Source organism: Fundulus heteroclitus, chromosome 8, assembly GCF_011125445.2.
Source record: "Fundulus heteroclitus isolate FHET01 chromosome 8, MU-UCD_Fhet_4.1, whole genome shotgun sequence".
Lineage (NCBI taxonomy): Eukaryota > Metazoa > Chordata > Actinopteri > Cyprinodontiformes > Fundulidae > Fundulus > Fundulus heteroclitus.
This window is the reverse complement of record NC_046368.1, coordinates 873,912-892,965: the sequence shown is the minus strand read 5'-3', so window position 1 is coordinate 892,965 and position 19,054 is coordinate 873,912. Positions and strand designations below refer to the sequence as shown.

Below are 19,054 nucleotides of genomic sequence, written 5' to 3'. Positions count from 1 at the left end.
ACAGCTACATCTAACTGAACTGAAACCTGACTTACATCTTTTAGCTCAAACAGTACATTTATTTGTGTGATTGAATGACTGGTGTTTTCAGTCTACCTTAACACTGCGTATAACTCAAACACCAAAGATGTCATTATAAGTATAACTTTCCCCGGTGCAGCACACATTCACATTTAGTTGTTTGCTCCAAAGAAAAGGTGGAATGTTTGAGTAGGTGGACTTTTAAACAGACTAGTTTAACATCACAGCAGAAAGACAGATGTTTCAAACTCAAAATGCCATCACCTTTTAAATGTTTAGATAGATAGATAGATAGATAGATAGATAGATAGATAGATAGATAGATAGATAGATAGATAGATAGATAGATAGATAGATAGATAGATAGATAGATAGATAGACTTTATTCCGAACTCATGGTCCAATAAATACATACATAAATGTATTTAATACACTAAAGCATGTTTAGTGCTCATTATTAAATAAGTGAATGAAAACAGGGATATAATACATTAGATAATTTATAGACTACCCTCAATATCAAACTGTCAGATGCCACTGAAGGATTAGTTTCTCCTGTTGATGCTGGTGTAGGTCTTCCGTGTTTTTCTTGGTCTTCCTGCAGCTCTGATGAGGACAGGGGAACAACTCAGCAAGCTACGAATATTTGTCTGTGGAAAAGTGGAAAAGTCTTTTGCTATAAGTCAAGCACTGTTGTGGAAGTGTGAGAATGCACAATTTGCAGCTTTACACCCTCCGTGCATTTACTCTGTTGCTTGAGCTGCTCAGAAACTATTAATAAACCCCCGTTGTCTTCGGTTCATTGACACCATAATGCAACTAACACCATGTTAAACAAGGTTTCATTTTGTGAGTTTCCTTTGTTCTCTTGGTTAGCTGTCTTCCCCAGAGCTGCTGTTTGTTTTTTCGGTTTTGAATGTTTTCCAAATGTGAACTTGCAGTGTCTTCTTTCTGCTGTGTTAGGAGTTTTCATCTTTTGTTGGGGAATATTCCGGTTAAGGGTTAGTTTATTAATTGTTGATATGTGTTTTTCTCTTTGTTTCTTGCCTAATATTTAATGCAAAATTTCTTCTCCATGCAAATAGATGTGAAACTTAGAAGAAAAAAACAGGCAATGCAAACACAATTTGTCGAAAGTGAACAAAGGACCCACAAATGTACCTGTGACCCTCTGAGCAATCAGGGACCTGTAGAAGTAATGCTTTGTTTTTCCAGATTTTAACCTTTGTTGCATAGGTCACCCCTTTGCTGATCAGAATAACAAAACTTCCCAATCTATCCTGCGACTCCTGATCAATGGCACATTCGCGTGTGCTTCTGTCAATGTTTAAAAGAAATAGAAACTCAATGGCCCAAGAAAAGTGACAAAAAAAAGGAAAAACTACTCCAAGCCTTAAACTGGAATTTTGATCTTGTATGCCTTGATAACTGACATGCTTAAGAATTTCTTTAGTTCATTTTTAAAGATCTTACAGGATGTTTTTTTTTTAGTAAAGTGAGTCCTCATTAAATTCAACCCTCTGATCCATGCTGCCAGTCTCCTTACCAGCTCTATGTAGAAATGAGAAAAATGAATTGTTACACCTTGGAATGAACAGAAATTTTAGCCAAACACTTTAGCTACTCATGGCGGTATTTATTTTTTTTACTGCAACAACCACCCTTAGTCTCTAGAATTTTGTTGCCTGTAACAGATTGGGTCAGCTCTGGAAAAAAATCCCCGTCCCTGCTTCAAAATAAGCATCCCCACAAGATGGTTTGGCCACCGCCCAGTTTGGCATGCCGTGTTTTGGTGGACGCACAGTGTTAGTTTTCCTGCACATTTATCATGTAGGCCAACAGCCTCTTGATGACATTCTTCCACGTGTTTGCTGTGGCTCCTACATGACCTTTGGCCAGTTTAAAGCTGAACTAAATGCTCTAACGTTCCTTCAACAATGGCTTTATTCTTCCCTCTCTTCCCGATGTAAAGTGCAGAACTAGCAATTGGGCCGTCAGCAGACTCTTTCACCTGAGCTGTGGAGCTCGGCAGCCCCTCCAGAGAACCACGGGTCTCTGGGCTGCTTCTCTGATTTATGTCCTTCTCGCCTTTCAGTTTACGTAGGCGACCTTGTCTTGATAGGGGTGACATTGTGCCATTTTTAGACGAACATTGAACAGTCCTCTGTGTTCAAAGGCAAATTTTTTAGAACCTAATCCGGGTTTAAATTTCCTCACAGCTATAGCCCTGATCTGTCTGCTTGCTTTCCTGGTCTTCATGATGATGTTTGTTCACTAAAGTTCTCTCACAACCGTCTGAGCCTTTTCACAACACAGTTGTTATGTTATAGTGAAATTAAGTTATACACAGGGGGACTCTAGGTGACTTCTGAATGTTTTGGAGTTTGCGAAGGGGTATCAGAGGAAAGGGGGCTCAATGGAAAGGCAAGCCACACTTTTTTGTTTTCTTCACTTCTGCCGTTTAACTGTGTAACTTGTCCCATTTAGCGCAGTTGTCTGGGGTCCATTGTTACAAATGTTTTCCGACGTCGTTACAGGACTAATCAGCTTGCAGTATGCAGGGATTCCTATAAAAAAAAAGAATAGCTCCACAGAGTTTTCATTTGACTATACAGTTCAATTAGTGTTTGAGCTATTTTTGTCATTATCTGGGGGTTTTGGTGGAAAGTATGTCAGTATCTCAAACGATAAGATAAAAGGATTTTGGGAAACCGTTCCCAAATAAAAAGCCCCTTGTTGCCCCGTCTGATTTGACCCTGTTCCCTTGTCGTGCAGTGATGGATGGCCTTTTTGATGCGCGTGCGCATGTACAATGCATGTCCATTTAGAACCGTGCGATCAGTTCATCCAAGCCAAAAACACTGACACTATGTTCTCTCTGTTTTCCTCCCCCCCTCTCCAGGCTGCTGCTGTACGTCAGCAGCCCCCTCAGATGCTTCGTCCTCATCGTTTTGCGTCCTTTTCTAAAAAAGTTCAGTGACGACAACTTGAAAAAAGAGGAACACTGACAGCCCCAGGGCCGCCGCCGCCGCCGTGACGGTAAAAGGTGCGAGCGAAATCCGGCGTCGCATGTGCCTTGATGCAAGCCCGTGCTGGGAACTTCCCTCTTTGCCTCACTCTCGATGTGACACAATTCCTTTTGTCCCAAGCCAAACCATGCGGTTCGGCGAGCAAATATTGTGTCTGAAAACAAGACGAGGAGCTGACTGAATGGGATGAAAGTACAAAGGAAGCAAAAAAAAAAAAAAAAAAAAAAAAAGAGGAAACAAAAACAACCATGCTGAAACACTACCAGGTGGTTTATATTGGCTTGGAGCTGCTGATTGCTATCCTGGCTGTGGCTGGGAACATTCTGGTCTGCTGGTCCGTCTGCCTGAACTCCAACCTGCAGAGCATCACCAACTTCTTTGTTGTCTCTCTAGCGGTTGCTGATATCGCTGTGGGGCTGCTGGCAATTCCCTTCGCTATTACGATTAGGTATCATTTCCTTGTTGTTATCTAATTTTGGGCTAGGGTTAATGTTGTACCACTGAAATATTACATTACAGGATGAGACACAACCCACTGATGATTTCTGCTAATTGTTGTCACAGCTGCCTTTTTTTGTAACGGTTCCCTTTCATCTTTGTCTAGTGTGGGTTTCTGTGCCGAATTTTACGGCTGCCTGTTCATCGCCTGCTTTCTCCTCGTGCTCACACAGAGCTCAATCTTCAGTCTGCTGGCCATCGCTGTGGACCGCTACATTGCGATCAAGAACCCTCTCAGGTGTGCTTCCAACACATGCCGTTCAAGTGAGGCAATAAACCAGCGCCTAACTGCACAGATGTCTTAAAGAAAAAAAAAAAAAAAAGCCACATCTGTACAGATCAGCATTTATTCATCCATGCAAGACAAAGTAAATTTGTCTGCTTTGAGGGGATGTTAGGTTGCTGAAAAGTCTCACCTTTAGCACACTTATGAATCAATAGAGATTAAACGATACAAGTTTCCTTGTTTCTAAGACGAGTGTTGCTACAGAACATTGAGTTAGTAGTCGGTTAGTAACCGCCGCTCTTTCCTGTTAAGGAAGTCTCGCCGTGTAAGCCACAACAGGTGATCCATTTGCATAAGCAGTTGCATAATGGTTTCACTGTGTTCTTAGTGCTAATGCTGGTGCCACAAGCCTGCCAACCTACCCACACTGGATCTCCGTCAAAAACCCTGTCACAATTATGAGTATCTGAACTAAGGCCTCAAAGAATACTGGCTATTCGTGTTTATTTCATTATTCTAGCTACGTTTGCCCATATTTAATATACGTAGTTCCAAGAAAAGGTTTGAAGTTTTAGCAAAAATGTAGTGATTTCCAGAGGAACAAAAACTTACCCCCAGAATTTATTGTAAAAGAAAGACAAAAGGGTATAAAACTTTTCATTTTCAAAACCCAGCTTGAAATCAAGTGTCTGTGTGGGTATATCTGTTTTTTGATATATGGGTAATATGACTCACCTCCTGATTTGCATTCTCTCTGGGGGCAACAAGATCATCAGCGGGGGATAAAAAGGTCTGTGTCAGTTGTGCCTCAAATAACGTTTCTATTATTAATTTTGTTTTCTAAATTTCCAGGCAACAAAACATGGCCGTCCTATCCAGAAGATTCCTACTCTGAGCACAATTTCAATGTTTTTGTGGAGTGTGGATTTAATCATTTATAGATAAAAAAGAAATAAAAAATACTTAAGAGGTCAAAACGGAAATTGATGATTCTACACTAAACAGAAATTCTTTAAAGATTGAGATTCATGAAAGCTTTTTTTTAGTAGACATGCAAATAAGGGCATTTCAAGTAGTTTTTGGCATCGGAACAACCTCAGATTGAGAAAGGCACAAAAACAGCAATAATAGACTTCTAAAACCTCCACTGATTTATGCAACATTTTAATATTTAGGATGTATTACGGTATTCTTATAAAAGGTAGAATATGAAAAGGTAAGTAAGTCATTTGTTCTAAAGAAAATGAAAAACAAACTGGATGTTAACAAAGTTTCATGGCTTATGATTGTGATGTGTTTAATCAGCCAGCCCATAAGTAGGAAAGGCAGGCCATAAAAGTAAATGTGTACTGATTACTTTGAGGCTCTTTTAAGAAACCTTCAATTTGTCTTAATAAATAAATGATGTCGTTAGATTTAAGTGCATAGCTAGTAAATATTAGCAAATATTGACTTTTCTTCTGAGTGATGTAATCACAAAGAGCTTAAACAAAGCTTCCTGCTCTATAATGTATCTTTGTGCTCTGTTCAACCTTTCAGGTACAACAGTCTGGTAACAGGGCAGAGGGCAAAGTGCATCATAGCCCTATGCTGGACTCTGTCAGCCGGGATCGGCCTGACACCCATGATTGGCTGGAACACGGGTGAGAGATGAAATTTAGCCAATGTTTGTGATGTAACTCATATGTTTAAAGCCAAACTCCAGTCTCTTCTGTTATTAAAATACATTTTTGAAATGAATGTCATAACGAATACTGAATCCCCCCTTTTCCTTGGGTGGCAACGCATTGAGCATGGCTTCCACCAATACTAACTGGGTATAAAGTCTAAAAAATGTATTTAATCTTATATTGACTTCGGTTACTGGTCCTGATATGGATCCCTGCGACTTTCCAATGAGCATTTGGACAGTGGGTCTTAAAATGTAAAAATCCAAACAGCACCAGGGTATGAGAAAGTCAGAGGCCATGGGCGGGACAAGGCCGACACAAAAATGTATATTTTAAGTCAGCTTATTATCCGTTTCTCAGAAAATATATGCACATTTATTTCTGAGGTTTACCAGTCAACATCTAAGCTTCGTCCAGAATGCAGACAAGATATGTCAGTAGAAATACAAAAGACATTTAGTAGATGCTATTTCAAGTCTACAGTTGCCAAAATTTTGCAAAATAGCCTGTTTTATCCCACAAGAAAATAACAAAACAGGAAACAGAAATGATGCAATATTAGTTTAAATTTGAATAAAGTTTTTTTTTTTTAAATTCATTGTAAGGAGAGTTTTCTTTAAAAAACACAAGAACCAAACAAACCCAGTTAATAATTCAATAACTGCTCAAAAAAATAAATAAAAATAAAGGGAACATTTAAACAACACAATGTAACTCCAATGTCCACTCAAGAAGAAGCACTGATTGACAATCAGTTTCAGCTGCTGTTGTGCAATTGGAATAGACACCAGGTGGAAACTAGAGGCAATTAACAAGACCCCCCCCCCCCCCCCCAACCCACACAAGTGGCTCAGGTAGTGCAGCTCATCCAGGATGGCACATCAATGTGAGCTGTGGCAATAAGGTTTGCTGAGTCTGTCAGTGTAGTGTCCAGAGCATGGAGGCGCTACCAGGAGAAAGAACAGTACATCAGGACACGTAAAGGAGGCTGTAGGAGGGCAACAACCCTGCAGCAGGACCGCTACATCCGCCTTTTTGCGAGGAGGAACAGGAGGAGCACTGCCAGAGCCCTGCAGAATGACCTCCAGCAGGCCACAAATGTGCATATGTCTGCTCAAATGATCAGAAACAGACTCCATGAGGGTGGCATGCTCTTCACAGATGCAAGCAGGTTCACACTGAGCACATGTGACTGACGTGACGTGACATGGAGAACGTTCTGCTGCCTGAAACATCCTCCAGTGTGACCGGTTTGGCAGTGGGTCAGTAATGGTGTGGGGTGGCATTTCTTTGAGGGTCCACACAGCCCTCCATGTGCTCACCAGTGATAGTCTGACTGCCATTAGGTACAGAGATGATATCCTCAGACCCATTCTGAGACCATATGCTGGTGCGGTTGGCTCTGGGTTCCACTTAATGCAAGACAATGCTAGACCTCATGTGGCTGGAGTGTGTCAGCAGTTCCTGCAAGACTGAGGCGTTGATGCTTTGGACCGGCCCGCCCGTTCCCCAGACCTCAGTCCCACTGAGCACATCTGGCACATCATGTCTCACTACAGACTGTCCAGGAGTTGGAGGATGCGTTAGTCCAGGTCTGGGAGGAGATCCATCAGGAGACCATTCGCCCCCTCATCAGGTGCACGCCCAGGCGTTGTAGGGAGGTCATACAGGCCCTTGCAGGCCACACACGCTACTGAGCCTCATTTTGACTTGTTTTAAGGACGTTACATCAAAGTTGGATCCACCTGCAGTGTGTTTTTCCACTTTAATTTTGACTGTGGCTCCAAATCCAGACCTCCAGGGTTGATAAATTTGATTTCATTGATCATTTTGTGTGATGGTGTTGTCAGCACATTCAACTACGTAAAGTACAAAGTATTTAATAAGAATATTTCATTCAGTCAGATCTAGGGTGTGTTATTTTTGTGTTCCCTTTATTTTTTGAGCAGTATATTAAAATAACACCAAATCCAATCTATAAAAAAGATTACAAACAAAGCAAAAAAAAAAAAAAAACATTTGAGAATTACTGCTCTTCCTCCAGATTTAGTATTTTCTTTACTTTTGAGAAACTGCTTTGCTAATTTTTTGTTTTATGAGCAAAAAGGCTGAATACTGAAATAAAATGTGGGTTAATAGGAACTTGTAGTTTACAGTTATTTCCAGTGACTAAATACTTTAGAAAATTCTTAAATTATTCCTTTATAATAACTTTAACAAGAAGGATAATTTTACTCTGATTTATATTGTTTGTTGGAGTATCAAGGAAAAACTAGGAATTCCTTTTTTCCTCAAATTAGGAAAAATTGGGGAAGTTAAAAGTATTCATCCTAGTTTTTTTTTGTTTTTTTCTTCTTCAGTTTTTATCTTTTTCAGTTTTGTTGCTAAGTGGTTCAGACAATTACAGGGGAAATCTGATTCATAGTGAAATCCGAACGATGTATTTTTCTTTTCCCCAAGTGTTTTTACCTGATTATTTTTTTCCTGTTTGAGGAAGTTGTATCTGGTAGATGTGAATGAAAAAAATCATATTAAATCTGTTTTGCCTCTTGTGCACAGGGTGGAACGCCACAATTCACAGCACAAAAAATAACAGCTGCCCTGAAGGCATGACCCAATGCCTTTTTGAGAGCGTAGTTCCCCTGGACTACATGATCTATTTTAACTTCTTTGGCTTCGTGCTGACCCCTCTCTTGGTCATGCTGGTCATCTATATCAACATCTTCATGGTGGCTCGGCGGCAGCTCCGCCGGATGAGCGTCAAGGTCGCGCACGCACCTCTTCCCGGACAAAGAGCGCCGTCTTCGAACTCTTCCCGTTCTTTTCTGCAGAAGGAAGTGCACGCTGCCAAATCCCTGGCCATTATCGTGGGCTTGTTTGCTCTCTGCTGGCTTCCCGTTCACATCATCAACTGCTTCAACCACCTGTGCACGAACTGCGAGCGCCCAACTATCTGGGTGTTGAACATCGCCATCATCCTCTCCCATGCCAACTCTGTGGTCAATCCCTTTATCTACGCCTACCGCATCAGGGAGTTCAGGCAGACTTTCCGCAGGATTTTTCACAAGCACATCCTGAGGCAGAAAGACGGTGATGCTATCGGGGCCGGGAGTGCTGACAGCAGAGACGTCCGCTGCAACAGCATTCGACGGACGTCGGAAACGAGTAAAGAGGGTTCGACGTGTGACACGGTGGTGAATAACTACATCCTGGATCCTGATGCTGATCAATCAAGGTGCAACGCCATGCACCAAGCCTCAAGCCACTGGACTTCAAATTTAGATGCCCTACCAAGCAGCTTCATAACCAATGGACACAAAATGCAAAGTGGCACCGTCTCAGTGATGCCGGAGAAGCCATGCATGGCATGTTGTGCACAGGATGCAGTAGAATCAGTCATATACGGAGAGGAAGCAACAGATGTTTTTGAGCTCAAAGATAGAGGAGGCTGCACTGCCTTTGTAAACGTGCAAGCTCTCTCCATAAAAAAGACAGATGGTTGCTGCTCTACAGATATAGCAGAGGTGTCATGACACATATGTTCAGATATGAAGAAAAAAAAAATTCACCACCGCGACACACTTAATCCTGTGCAAACACGACAGTTTGACGACAATTTCAGCAAAGAAACAAAACGCTGAACGGAACATGTATTTCTCTGAAACATAGCAGCTGATTCTAAAGGGGGGAAATCCTTATTTGCTGTTCCTCCGTATATGACCCAAGTGTTAGTTGACGATCAGGCAACATGAAAATAAAGAAGTTGGAAGAAGACTGATGTTTAATATGAGCTGATGCTTGTATTATATCTGCTTGTTGTGCAGTGACCTCTATAGATATGTGTTTGTTTTTTGTCAATTAATGTTTACATTAAGAAAAAAACATTAAACCTCAATAATGATACGTTTAGTTTTTAAGACCCTGTCAAGAATGATTCATTTTCTGTATGTTTTTATATATATCTATATATATATATATATATATATATATATATATATATAATATTATAATATATATATATATATATATATATATATATATATATATAGATATAGATATATATATATATATATATAGATATAGATATATATAGATATATATATATATAGATATAGATATATAGATATATAGATATATATATAGATATATATAGATATAGATATAGATAGATATAGATATATATATATAGAGAGAGAGAGAGATATAGAGATATATATATATGTGTATAGATATATATATGTATATATATAGATATATATAGATATGTGTGTATTCTTTTTCTGGGTGTTTTACAAAGTAGGCTGACAGGAAAGGGGGTTTGAGAAATGGGGATGGACCTCAGGCCAGAATCGAACCCGGGTCAGCCGCGTCGAGGACTAAGACCTCCGTATATGGGTTAAGCGCACTGCCTCTGTGCCTTGTTTGTTTATAAAATTTCCCTAAGACTGATCAAGAAAGACAAGCCGAAGTTACATTAAATGAGGATAAAGGGATATGGATTTTGCTAAGTGGGTGTGAGTTCAGAAAGTGCTTCTTGAATGGGACCCATGTGGGTTTACTATATGAAAAACTGTATCACTTCTTCTCAAATGGGTCCCGAAGCAATCAGGTTAAATTGTAGATCACATCCAGAACACATATGGGTCCCACTTTTTGCCCAGAGTTGTCCTGCATCGAACCCATGGGACCCGTGAACAATCTCATAAGTGATCCATTATTCAACCCATTTCCTACTTTTATAGGCCCCATGTGTGATTTTTGGCGTGGAACCTTGCCAAATGTTGCAGAAGAGTAGGTTCTTTCATATGGGCAAAAAAAGAAATATACAAAGTAATAACAGCAAAGGCACCGGGAGGTTTCTGTATGGACGGTATCGACAAAAATATGTCTTTACATTAACAATAGTAAGCATGCTAAGGATTGGATTTTATTTTCACATTTTCTGAATCAAAATTTAGTTACTACAGAGTTAATATTTTTATGTTTTCACATATTTTATCACAGTTGCTGATGATTGAGGGATGCTTGTACAAATCTACAGTTTTCCTCAAACTATATAATGCACTGTATTTAAACTTTCAAAAACTTTAATGGCATTTCTAACAAATCTGCAGTAGGTCATGTATTAACAATCCTCTTTATTTGCCATTGCAAATGGCATGGCATTTGTCCTCAGCATTTAACCCATCCCTTAAGGAGCAGTGGGCTGCTACTGTGTGTCACCCAGAAGAGAAATGTGGGGCTAAGGGTCTTGCTAAAGGTCCTAGGGGGGCACTTTGTGGGATTCAAACTGGGGAACTTGCCGCCCTCCCAGGATAAAAGCTCTCTGCTCGAACCACTAGGATATCATGCCGCCTTTTATTGTCAATCTCTTTATATAACCATGATTTCTCCCTGCTGAAAACATGAATCAAACAATTATTGTGTGTTTTGTTGTTAAACACACAAATAATGCCATGGATAAAATGTTTATAGGATGCCTATGTTTCACATAAATCCTTTTACTCTGTTTTATAATCAACGGTCTTTGTCCCTGTGGCTTGAATAAGACATAAATACATAAATATACTCATTTCCTAAGTAAACCTCCCCCTCAGAGTAATTTCTGAACTGTCTGGATGCTGCTGGCTTGGATCAGGGATTAGATAACTGCCAGGCAACAGCCACCCGTCGCCTGTTCAGCATCTAAGTGACATGATTCACAGACAAGCCAGCTACCTTTCACCCAAAGAAGCAGCAGATTTATTAGACCTTTGTGAACTCTTCCTAGACGTGTAAGTCCACTACTTTCTGAATCAGGCTTGCACACATAAAGAGCAGTAAAAACACACACATCAACGCACATATAAACTGCACGCACATTGCCACAGACTACAATCCAAGAGGTGTTTACAGAGTATCCTGGCTGCTGACGCCAGTCAATGAGCCAAATGCAATGAAAATCAAATGAAGCTTCATTTGATGATGTCTTTTATTATCCCATTATGCTTTCTCTTTCCCCATTAAAAACCCCGTCCTCTGTGGCAAAAACCCACATTAGGTAACTTTTATGTGCCTCACAGCAATCCCAGACACACGTCTCCCAAAATAAACATAACCGGGGTTGTATAGAACACGTGCTATAGGTGTGCATTCAAATCCTATGCATATCAGTTGTTTGGCAAACCTTGCAGTCATGCACATGAGATATTGAAACAGACAAACACTCTAATTATTAATTATTTGTTTTTATAGGTGAGGGCTAAAAGGTTAATGGAAATTAGGTGGTCATGTCCGATTCAAATGTGAGTCATTCTCGAAGGGAAAAAAGGTTTCACGAGGCGCCCTGATGGGATCCCATTCAGCCTTTTTATTTTATGGAATCTCATAAAGTTGTAAACGTCAGTCTGGAGCCATGATGGCAGCAGCTTGAAAAATTGCTTTATGTCCTTTCAGAAAGAAGATGCAAATCAGTGTTACTGTATCAGATGGTTGTTTTTGCACGTGTATATTTTGTTTACATTCATACTAAGGCTGAAGTTTTTCTTAGACCCATCCATAATAAATTACTGACTTTTTGGTGCTGGAAAAAAATATGGTCAATTGCTGATACGCTTAAAAAAAGAGAAATTTTAAGGTAATGTCAGTGTATCTCATTGGTTTCCAGAGAGGGCAAGACAGAAGACATTAGAAAAACACATATATATATATATATACATATATATATATATATATATATATATATATATATATATATATATATATATATATAACCTGGAAAGAAAATAGAACAGAACTAAAAACAATATTTGGGCTAAACGACATAAGAAAATTTGGCAAATGCAGCAGCTTTTTACATATGGCTGCTTTTGAATTTTTTTGTTAATACTATCTTTAAACTTGTCTAAGGTAGAGCTCTCAAAGATTTACTGAGTTCTGCAGTTCACTCCGTGCAGAGGGATCTGCGTACTGGAATGTTGTTTTCCGTATTTCGTTGCAAACTTCAGGAACAGGCCGCAGAAATAAATTTGAGAGACAGATGATAGCTTCCAGTAAGTTTTTGTGTAATGTAGGTCTATATGGTTGAAGAAGGCAGAGAATTTCCTTTTATATGAAGGTTTATGGGCAGCGGAAAACTACCTCAGCATATTTTATAACAAGCAATGGCTGAGTAAGAAACCTTAAAGTTCGACTTAAGTCTCAGTGCTGCACAACAGAGAGTGTCCAAAGTACGTAGGCATTTGGCAGAGGAATGCATTACAGGAGATTGAAATCAAGTACAGACCTGTAGCTTTCAGCAAACTCTTTTGGGCCTCCAAAGAAAATTAAAACTGGGTTTCATAATAAAAAACCCAGCCTTAGTTTAAACCTTTCCATCAGTTGCTCCTATCAAATTTAAAACGAAGGCAAATACAACGCCAAAGTATTTATAATGAGCAGCAAACAATTCAGCTGGGAAAGGAAGTGGAGCAGGTAGAGATTTTTTTAGGTTCTCCTTCAAGCAGGTGAGGAAGTCTTTGCAAAGGCTTTTCTTCCTCAGGATGTTAGCTCCAGCTGCTGAACAAAAACTGCTGTTTCACAACACAGGCCCAGAGGGCAGTCTGTGTACTGTATTATGCAGTGGAGTTCAAGACAAGCTCAATGGCTGCAAGATCATCTTGTCCCATGGTAGTCCACATCATCTCCCTGCATCACCATGCTTGACAGTTGTTATGAAGTATGCCTTTTGATACGGTATATCAGCTGAAATCTGCACTTTGGCCTGGTTGGTCTAAAGGACCCTGTTCTGGATGTCTTGTTCATTCAGATGCAACTTTACAGATCTGGCTGTGAAGCACACTTTTTTTTTTTAGTTTTTTTATTGGAAGAAGAGACTCTTTGCAACTCTTTAAGCCATACCTGCTGAGTTGTTTACTAATTGCACCGTCCACATATTGTACAATTGTACTGTAACATGCTAACCGAGGCATCTTAGATGTAGCTCTTGAAATGTTTTACATTTCTTTCATTATTGTCTGATTTTAGGAATAATTTGCTCGGCGTGTCCACTCCTGGGAAGATGCGGTAGCTATCTAATTTTTTTCTGGTTGAGAATATCTACTTTTAGAATTATGCACTACAAATTGTGGTAGCAGCTAGTTGTGTCCTAGTTCTTTCTATTACTAAATTAGGAATTTTCTAGTTCTCCTTGACTGTAACTGGTAACATAATCTCGATATTTATTGTTTTATTATATAACAAGAACTGAAAGTTTGTTATTCAAATTATTCATTTAAAAAAAATATAAGAATTTACACAAATGTTCCGCTCTACATTGTTCCTAACGTACAGAATCAGAAACAAACTCTATATCCCACAGTGCAGTGCGTTCAGCGCTACCGGAAACAATCCCTCTGACCCCTCGTTGCTTTGTGGGTAGCAGGAAAAAGGCTCAAAAAGCGGTCTGATAGCGACAAGCGCACGTTGCAGTTGCTTTAGCAGAAACAGCAAGAAAAATAACTTCTTTCCAAGACAACAATCGAGGTAATTGCAAAACTGAATCTTCGTTGTTGGCAGTAAAATAACTTCTCGTCGGCTTGCTTGTAAATACCGGCTGGTGATTAGCTGTAATTTTGAAGCTAATCGCTTCAATTGTTATCGCGGCTTCGTTGTGGTTTTCATGAATAGAAAGTCAACATTTAAAGTAGAACATGTAAAACTATTGAATACTTGGTTGTAGTTTCTTTATTACCGACTTTAAAGGCACATTTTCTCGGGAGGTTTTCTTTTAATGAGTAGCTATATTGTACCGTGGCGTCGTTAGCTATTGGAGCTAACGACGTTAGCATTCGACTTTTCTCTGCAAAATTACCAAGAAATGTTTTTATGGTAGTTGTAATTACTACATGCGGAGGGACAATGTCTACAGAGCAGCAATGATTATTTTGTATGTCTGGTAGTGTTCAAGTTGATCCACAAAATTGTTATCTACTTACTATGAGTTTAAATATTGCTATTCCCGCATTTATTTCTAATAAACAGTGATTTATAATATACTACAGGTGTCTGGACTTCTAGTGTGCCAATTAAAATAAAAAAATAATGCTTGAAAATATTCCACATATGACTTGCTGTTATTTTGCCTGTTCATTTTTCCTTCTTTTTCAACAGGCAGTTTGGGGCGTACTGCTTTTTAAATTACCAAAGTGCTAGAGTTCTATGTATCCACCTGCAATCATCCAAGATGGTAGAATCAGTAGCTTGCAATGGCACTCAGTTTAGCTAGAGCAGCATTTAATGGTCCTGCTTAGCTGATCCAACTGATTCCATGAGGCTCGAGCTGCCTCTTTTTTTTTTTTTTTCTTTTTTAAGTTGGAAAATTAAACAGTAAATCTTATCCTCCATGTGCCAAGGATAATCTGTATTTGTGACATTGGTGGGCTTTTTATACATGCTTGTAGCGTTCGTGCATGTTTAAGAACTTCGTGTATGAAACATGCAACTATTAACTGTAGGGGAAACAAATCATTTAGTATAACTTGGCTAAAGAGAGAATTTCTGTGACTGTAATTCATCTTGGACCAAGTTGGTTCAGTTTTTACGAGACGTTACACATTAACCCGTTTCATACCTCTTCCCGACTTTTTAAATATCAATGTTACAAATCTGGTGTTGTTAGTCTTTTTTTTGTGACATTAAGTGCTAGACGAACATGTGACTTATTTTTCCTGTATTTACTGTACCAGCAATCCTCTCTCATGCCTAAGCTTCCTTCAGAAGTTGGTAAACCTATATTTATTTGATGAACGTCAACTATGATTTGGAGAAGCAAGGTTTGTAGAGTTTATGCTGTGGCTGATGTAGTAAAGTGTTTGCTTTTGTTTTTTTGGTCCGTGAAAGGCTGTTGAAAGATGTCCATCGGCGTGCCAATCAAGGTCCTGCATGAGGCAGAGGGACACATCGTGACCTGTGAGACCAACACGGGCGAGGTGTACAGAGGCAAGCTGATTGAAGCTGAGGACAACATGAACTGTCAGGTTGGTTCGTCTATTTTTACAGCTGGCCATCATATGTTGGAGCAACAAACAACTGATGTCAGGCGACTGAAGGTTTTGAGTTTTGTCCCTTTGCCAGTTCAGGCCCCTGTTTTGTACCTGGACGTAGATGTTCTGTCTTTGCCTGCTTCCATTTGGCGCTGCAGTACACAAACCACGCCAAATCGGCTTCTTTTTCTCTGCAGTTTTCATGAATGAGGGGAAATTGGCCCATGTCGTAGATGTCATATGCTATTGGAATACTTTGTCTGACACCCGTATCTGTTTATTCTGCTTCTTATTAGGGCTGCACAACACATTTTTAATATATTGCCTTTGTGATATTCATATGGCTGAGGACTGTTTGGAGTGCAGTAATTGTTGGCTAATGTTCCAAGGGTTATGAACTTGGATTTTACACGCTAATGTAAGTTGAACGGTTTCACTGCAGCAGATGCTCACACTGGACACACACGGTGGCAGAGAGTACTTGGTCACCAAATGTGACATTTAAGAATTACATTTTCCCATTTTATTTTGCTCTGGGCTGCCAACATCGGCTTAAAAGCATTTTTATGTGCCAGATTAGTGAACCATTACAAGGATGGCAAACAACAAGGTATGATCTAACCATGCTGATCAGGGCTGCACAATAGTTCTTTGCTATCATATCTTTGTCCAATATTAACATTGCAAAAGACTGTTTGGGATGCGATATTAGCAAATATATTTATTCAATCTCTGCAGTGTCTGTTAGTTGGAGGCTTGGCGCATTACACTTCCACATTTGCCACGGATGACAATTCCCAAAATGCTAAGGGTCACAGAGCTTTGGATGTACGGATATGAAATTAATTACAGAAAATACTGGCCAAAGTTAAAAATGGCAAAACTTTACAGTCCAGTGGAAAACCTTTATTCCACTGAATTTGCTAAACTCTATTTTGTAATTGGCAGAATCAGTTTAGATTTCAAGTTGTTCGTGCCTGTTAGGAAATTTAAATGGGATTGACAAATGGAGTATTGTTTTCATACTTTCAAATAACACAATATAACATTTTGTTTTGACTTTTAATAAGACTTTAAATTAGGGACAGGTATCGTTAATGAATTATTGATACTGCTACTTTTAGCGATACTCCTTATTGGTCCGGTATTTTATCAATGCCTTTTTTTTTTATTTCCAATCAAACAAAAGGGTAAAAAAAACAAGTGATCACTGACAAGACAGAAAATGATTAAACCACTAAAGTCGTTAAAAATTTACTCTATGAAAAAATTAACTCTATGAAATTGTTTCATGTATTAAAATATTTTACCTGAATCCAAACTAATTGTTTTTTTTGTTTTTTTTTTAACCAAGAGATAGCAGAGGCACCCACACTGGAAGAGATGAATAAACGACAGGCTGTGTGTGAATCATTTACGGGGACAATCTAAGTGCAACAGTTTCAGATAAATTACCATTAACTGTTAAAGATTACATTTATAATATATTTACGCCCTGCTTTGTTAATCTAGTGGAAGCTTTGCTCATACGAGACTCGTTTTTAATGGGAATCAGACGGGTCGTGTCGTCTATCTGACTTCAGGCAGTTTACGGCTAGACTGACCGCCTTTCAGACCTTTCAAAGTAGGTGGGGCTCACAGCTGCACTTGCTGTTTCCTGAAGAGACTGTAAACTCTAACTTATTGCCAAAAGTTCAAACAGACAAAATTCACTAGATTTGTTGCTTATCGCTTTTGAATATAGTCGCTAGAGGGGTCTGAAAAGCTGCTTAATAGTTGGGAACAGCGTTGATGAAGGTAAGCGAGCCGAACACCTGAATCCCAAGGCTGTGTGCTTTATGGGACCGGAGACATTTTCAAACCGCAGAATTAGCTTTTTGTTGTGGAGGAAAAGCTAGAATCCAGCTGACCAGGAAGCTATGAGGGATTTTATTTGTGATCCTGGCATAATGTTATACCCACTGATGCTGGTCTTACAGTTTTGTTTTTGTTTTCCCACCCAGATGTCTAACATCACCGTGACCTATCGCGACGGTCGGGTTGCGCAGTTGGAACAGGTCTACATCCGAGGAAGCAAGATCCGCTTTCTGATCTTACCTGATATGTTAAAGAATGCTCCCATGTTAAAGAGTATGAAGAACAAGAACCAGGGTTCTGGAGCGGGAAGAGGAAAGGCGGCTATTCTAAAAGCGCAAGGTGAGTGTGGCAGCTGTTCTTCCAGACACCGATACTTGGAGATCTACAATAGTAAATATAAACACAAGACATGCGTTTCTAAACACATGTCTTTGGAGTCATTTTTATTTATTTTTTGTTAAAAACTGCTTGTTTTTTTTGTTTTTGTTTTTACTTTATAGTGGCTGCAAGAGGGCGAGGTCGTGGTGGAATTGGAAGGGGCAACATCTTCCAGAAGAGGCGATAATTTTCTTTAATTTTTCTTGCTTCGTTTCTTCTCTGGATTTGAAATAATTTGGTGTTCTTTGGTATTTTGTGCTTTTGCCATTTATCACTTTGGTTTTATTTTGTATGAAAATAAACATCTTAAAGTTTATAAATGATATTCTGTTTCTTGATGTTTTGGTGAGCTGCTTTGATTTTTGTTCTGCACTGAAAGGCCAAAGATAGCATTGACACACAATGCCAATACATTGAGATTTTTAGTTGTAAAGAACATATTGTGGATTACAGACCTCTTGCCAAGTCTAGTGTATATACATTGTCTTTCAAAAGAATTTACAACCCTTCATATTTTTGTATGTTTTAGCACATTACTACTTCAAGAAGCAACAGGGACATGATGCAAGGTTTGCAACTTTTTACAAATGCAAATCTGAAAGTTTTTTTTTTTTTGTTGTCTGCTTCTGTGCAGACCACTCACACCCAATTTGGACTACTTGCACTGTGTGATTTTTGTTTTTTAACCTAAGCTTGCATTATGACCTTTTGTGACTTCCCACACATTTCTAGGTTTCTTGGTCTTTAGGGTGCCGTTTTCTCAGTATTCTCCAACAAACCTCGGAAGTCTTCACAGAACTGCTATGTTTAAACAAAAATAAGATCACATATGGGTTTAATGACTTCTGAAGACCACTGTATTTTATTTAAGGTCATCAAAGTAGGGGCATGCCTGGTGGCGCAGTGGTTAGCGCGCACGGCCCATGTATGGAGTCCTTAGTCCTCGATGTGGCCGACCCAGGTTCAAATCCAACCTGTGGTCCTTTGCCACATGTTTCTCTCCTCTACTCCCTTTCCTGTCAGCCCCTTGTACAAAAAATGAGCCACTAGTGCTGTAAAAAAAACAACCAAAAAAAGTAATCAAAGTAAAGGAGGCAGAATAAAAATGCAAGTCAGATTATTTGTTAAAAACAAAAGACTGCTTTTCTTCCACTGCACAATTATATGCTACTTTGTTAATGACATAAAATCCCAATAATATGAAGTTTGTGATTGCAACAGGACAAAATGTGTAAAGTGCAAATGGTTTTGGCAGAACCTATCTGGCAAGGTTGAATATTTCATCTTATGGACACTTTTAAAGTGTTAATTCAGGCAAATTAAATATGAGAAAAACGGCTCTGAAACAATATTTAGGTGATCAAAATTATTAAA

At 39.1% G+C, this 19,054-nt stretch overlaps 2 protein-coding genes across 2 annotated transcripts; both read left to right on the top strand.

Moving 5' to 3' along the window:
- The first annotated feature begins 2,927 nt into the window (after nt 1-2,927).
- On the top strand, nt 2,928-9,361 carry adora2ab (adenosine A2a receptor b). Its single transcript, XM_012871076.3, has 4 exons — nt 2,928-3,498; nt 3,655-3,786; nt 5,314-5,417; nt 8,004-9,361. The coding sequence occupies exons 1-4, from the start codon at nt 3,299-3,301 to the stop codon at nt 8,975-8,977; spliced, it is 1,410 nt and encodes a 469-aa protein (XP_012726530.2). The 5' UTR covers nt 2,928-3,298; the 3' UTR covers nt 8,978-9,361.
- A 4,443-nt stretch (nt 9,362-13,804) lies between these two features.
- On the top strand, nt 13,805-17,981 carry LOC118556450 (small nuclear ribonucleoprotein Sm D3). Its single transcript, XM_036139817.1, has 4 exons — nt 13,805-13,946; nt 15,303-15,439; nt 17,449-17,641; nt 17,803-17,981. Exons 2-4 carry the CDS (start codon nt 15,314-15,316, stop codon nt 17,865-17,867), a joined length of 384 nt encoding a protein of 127 aa, XP_035995710.1. The 5' UTR covers nt 13,805-13,946; nt 15,303-15,313; the 3' UTR covers nt 17,868-17,981.
- Nucleotides 17,982-19,054: the final 1,073 nt, after the last annotated feature.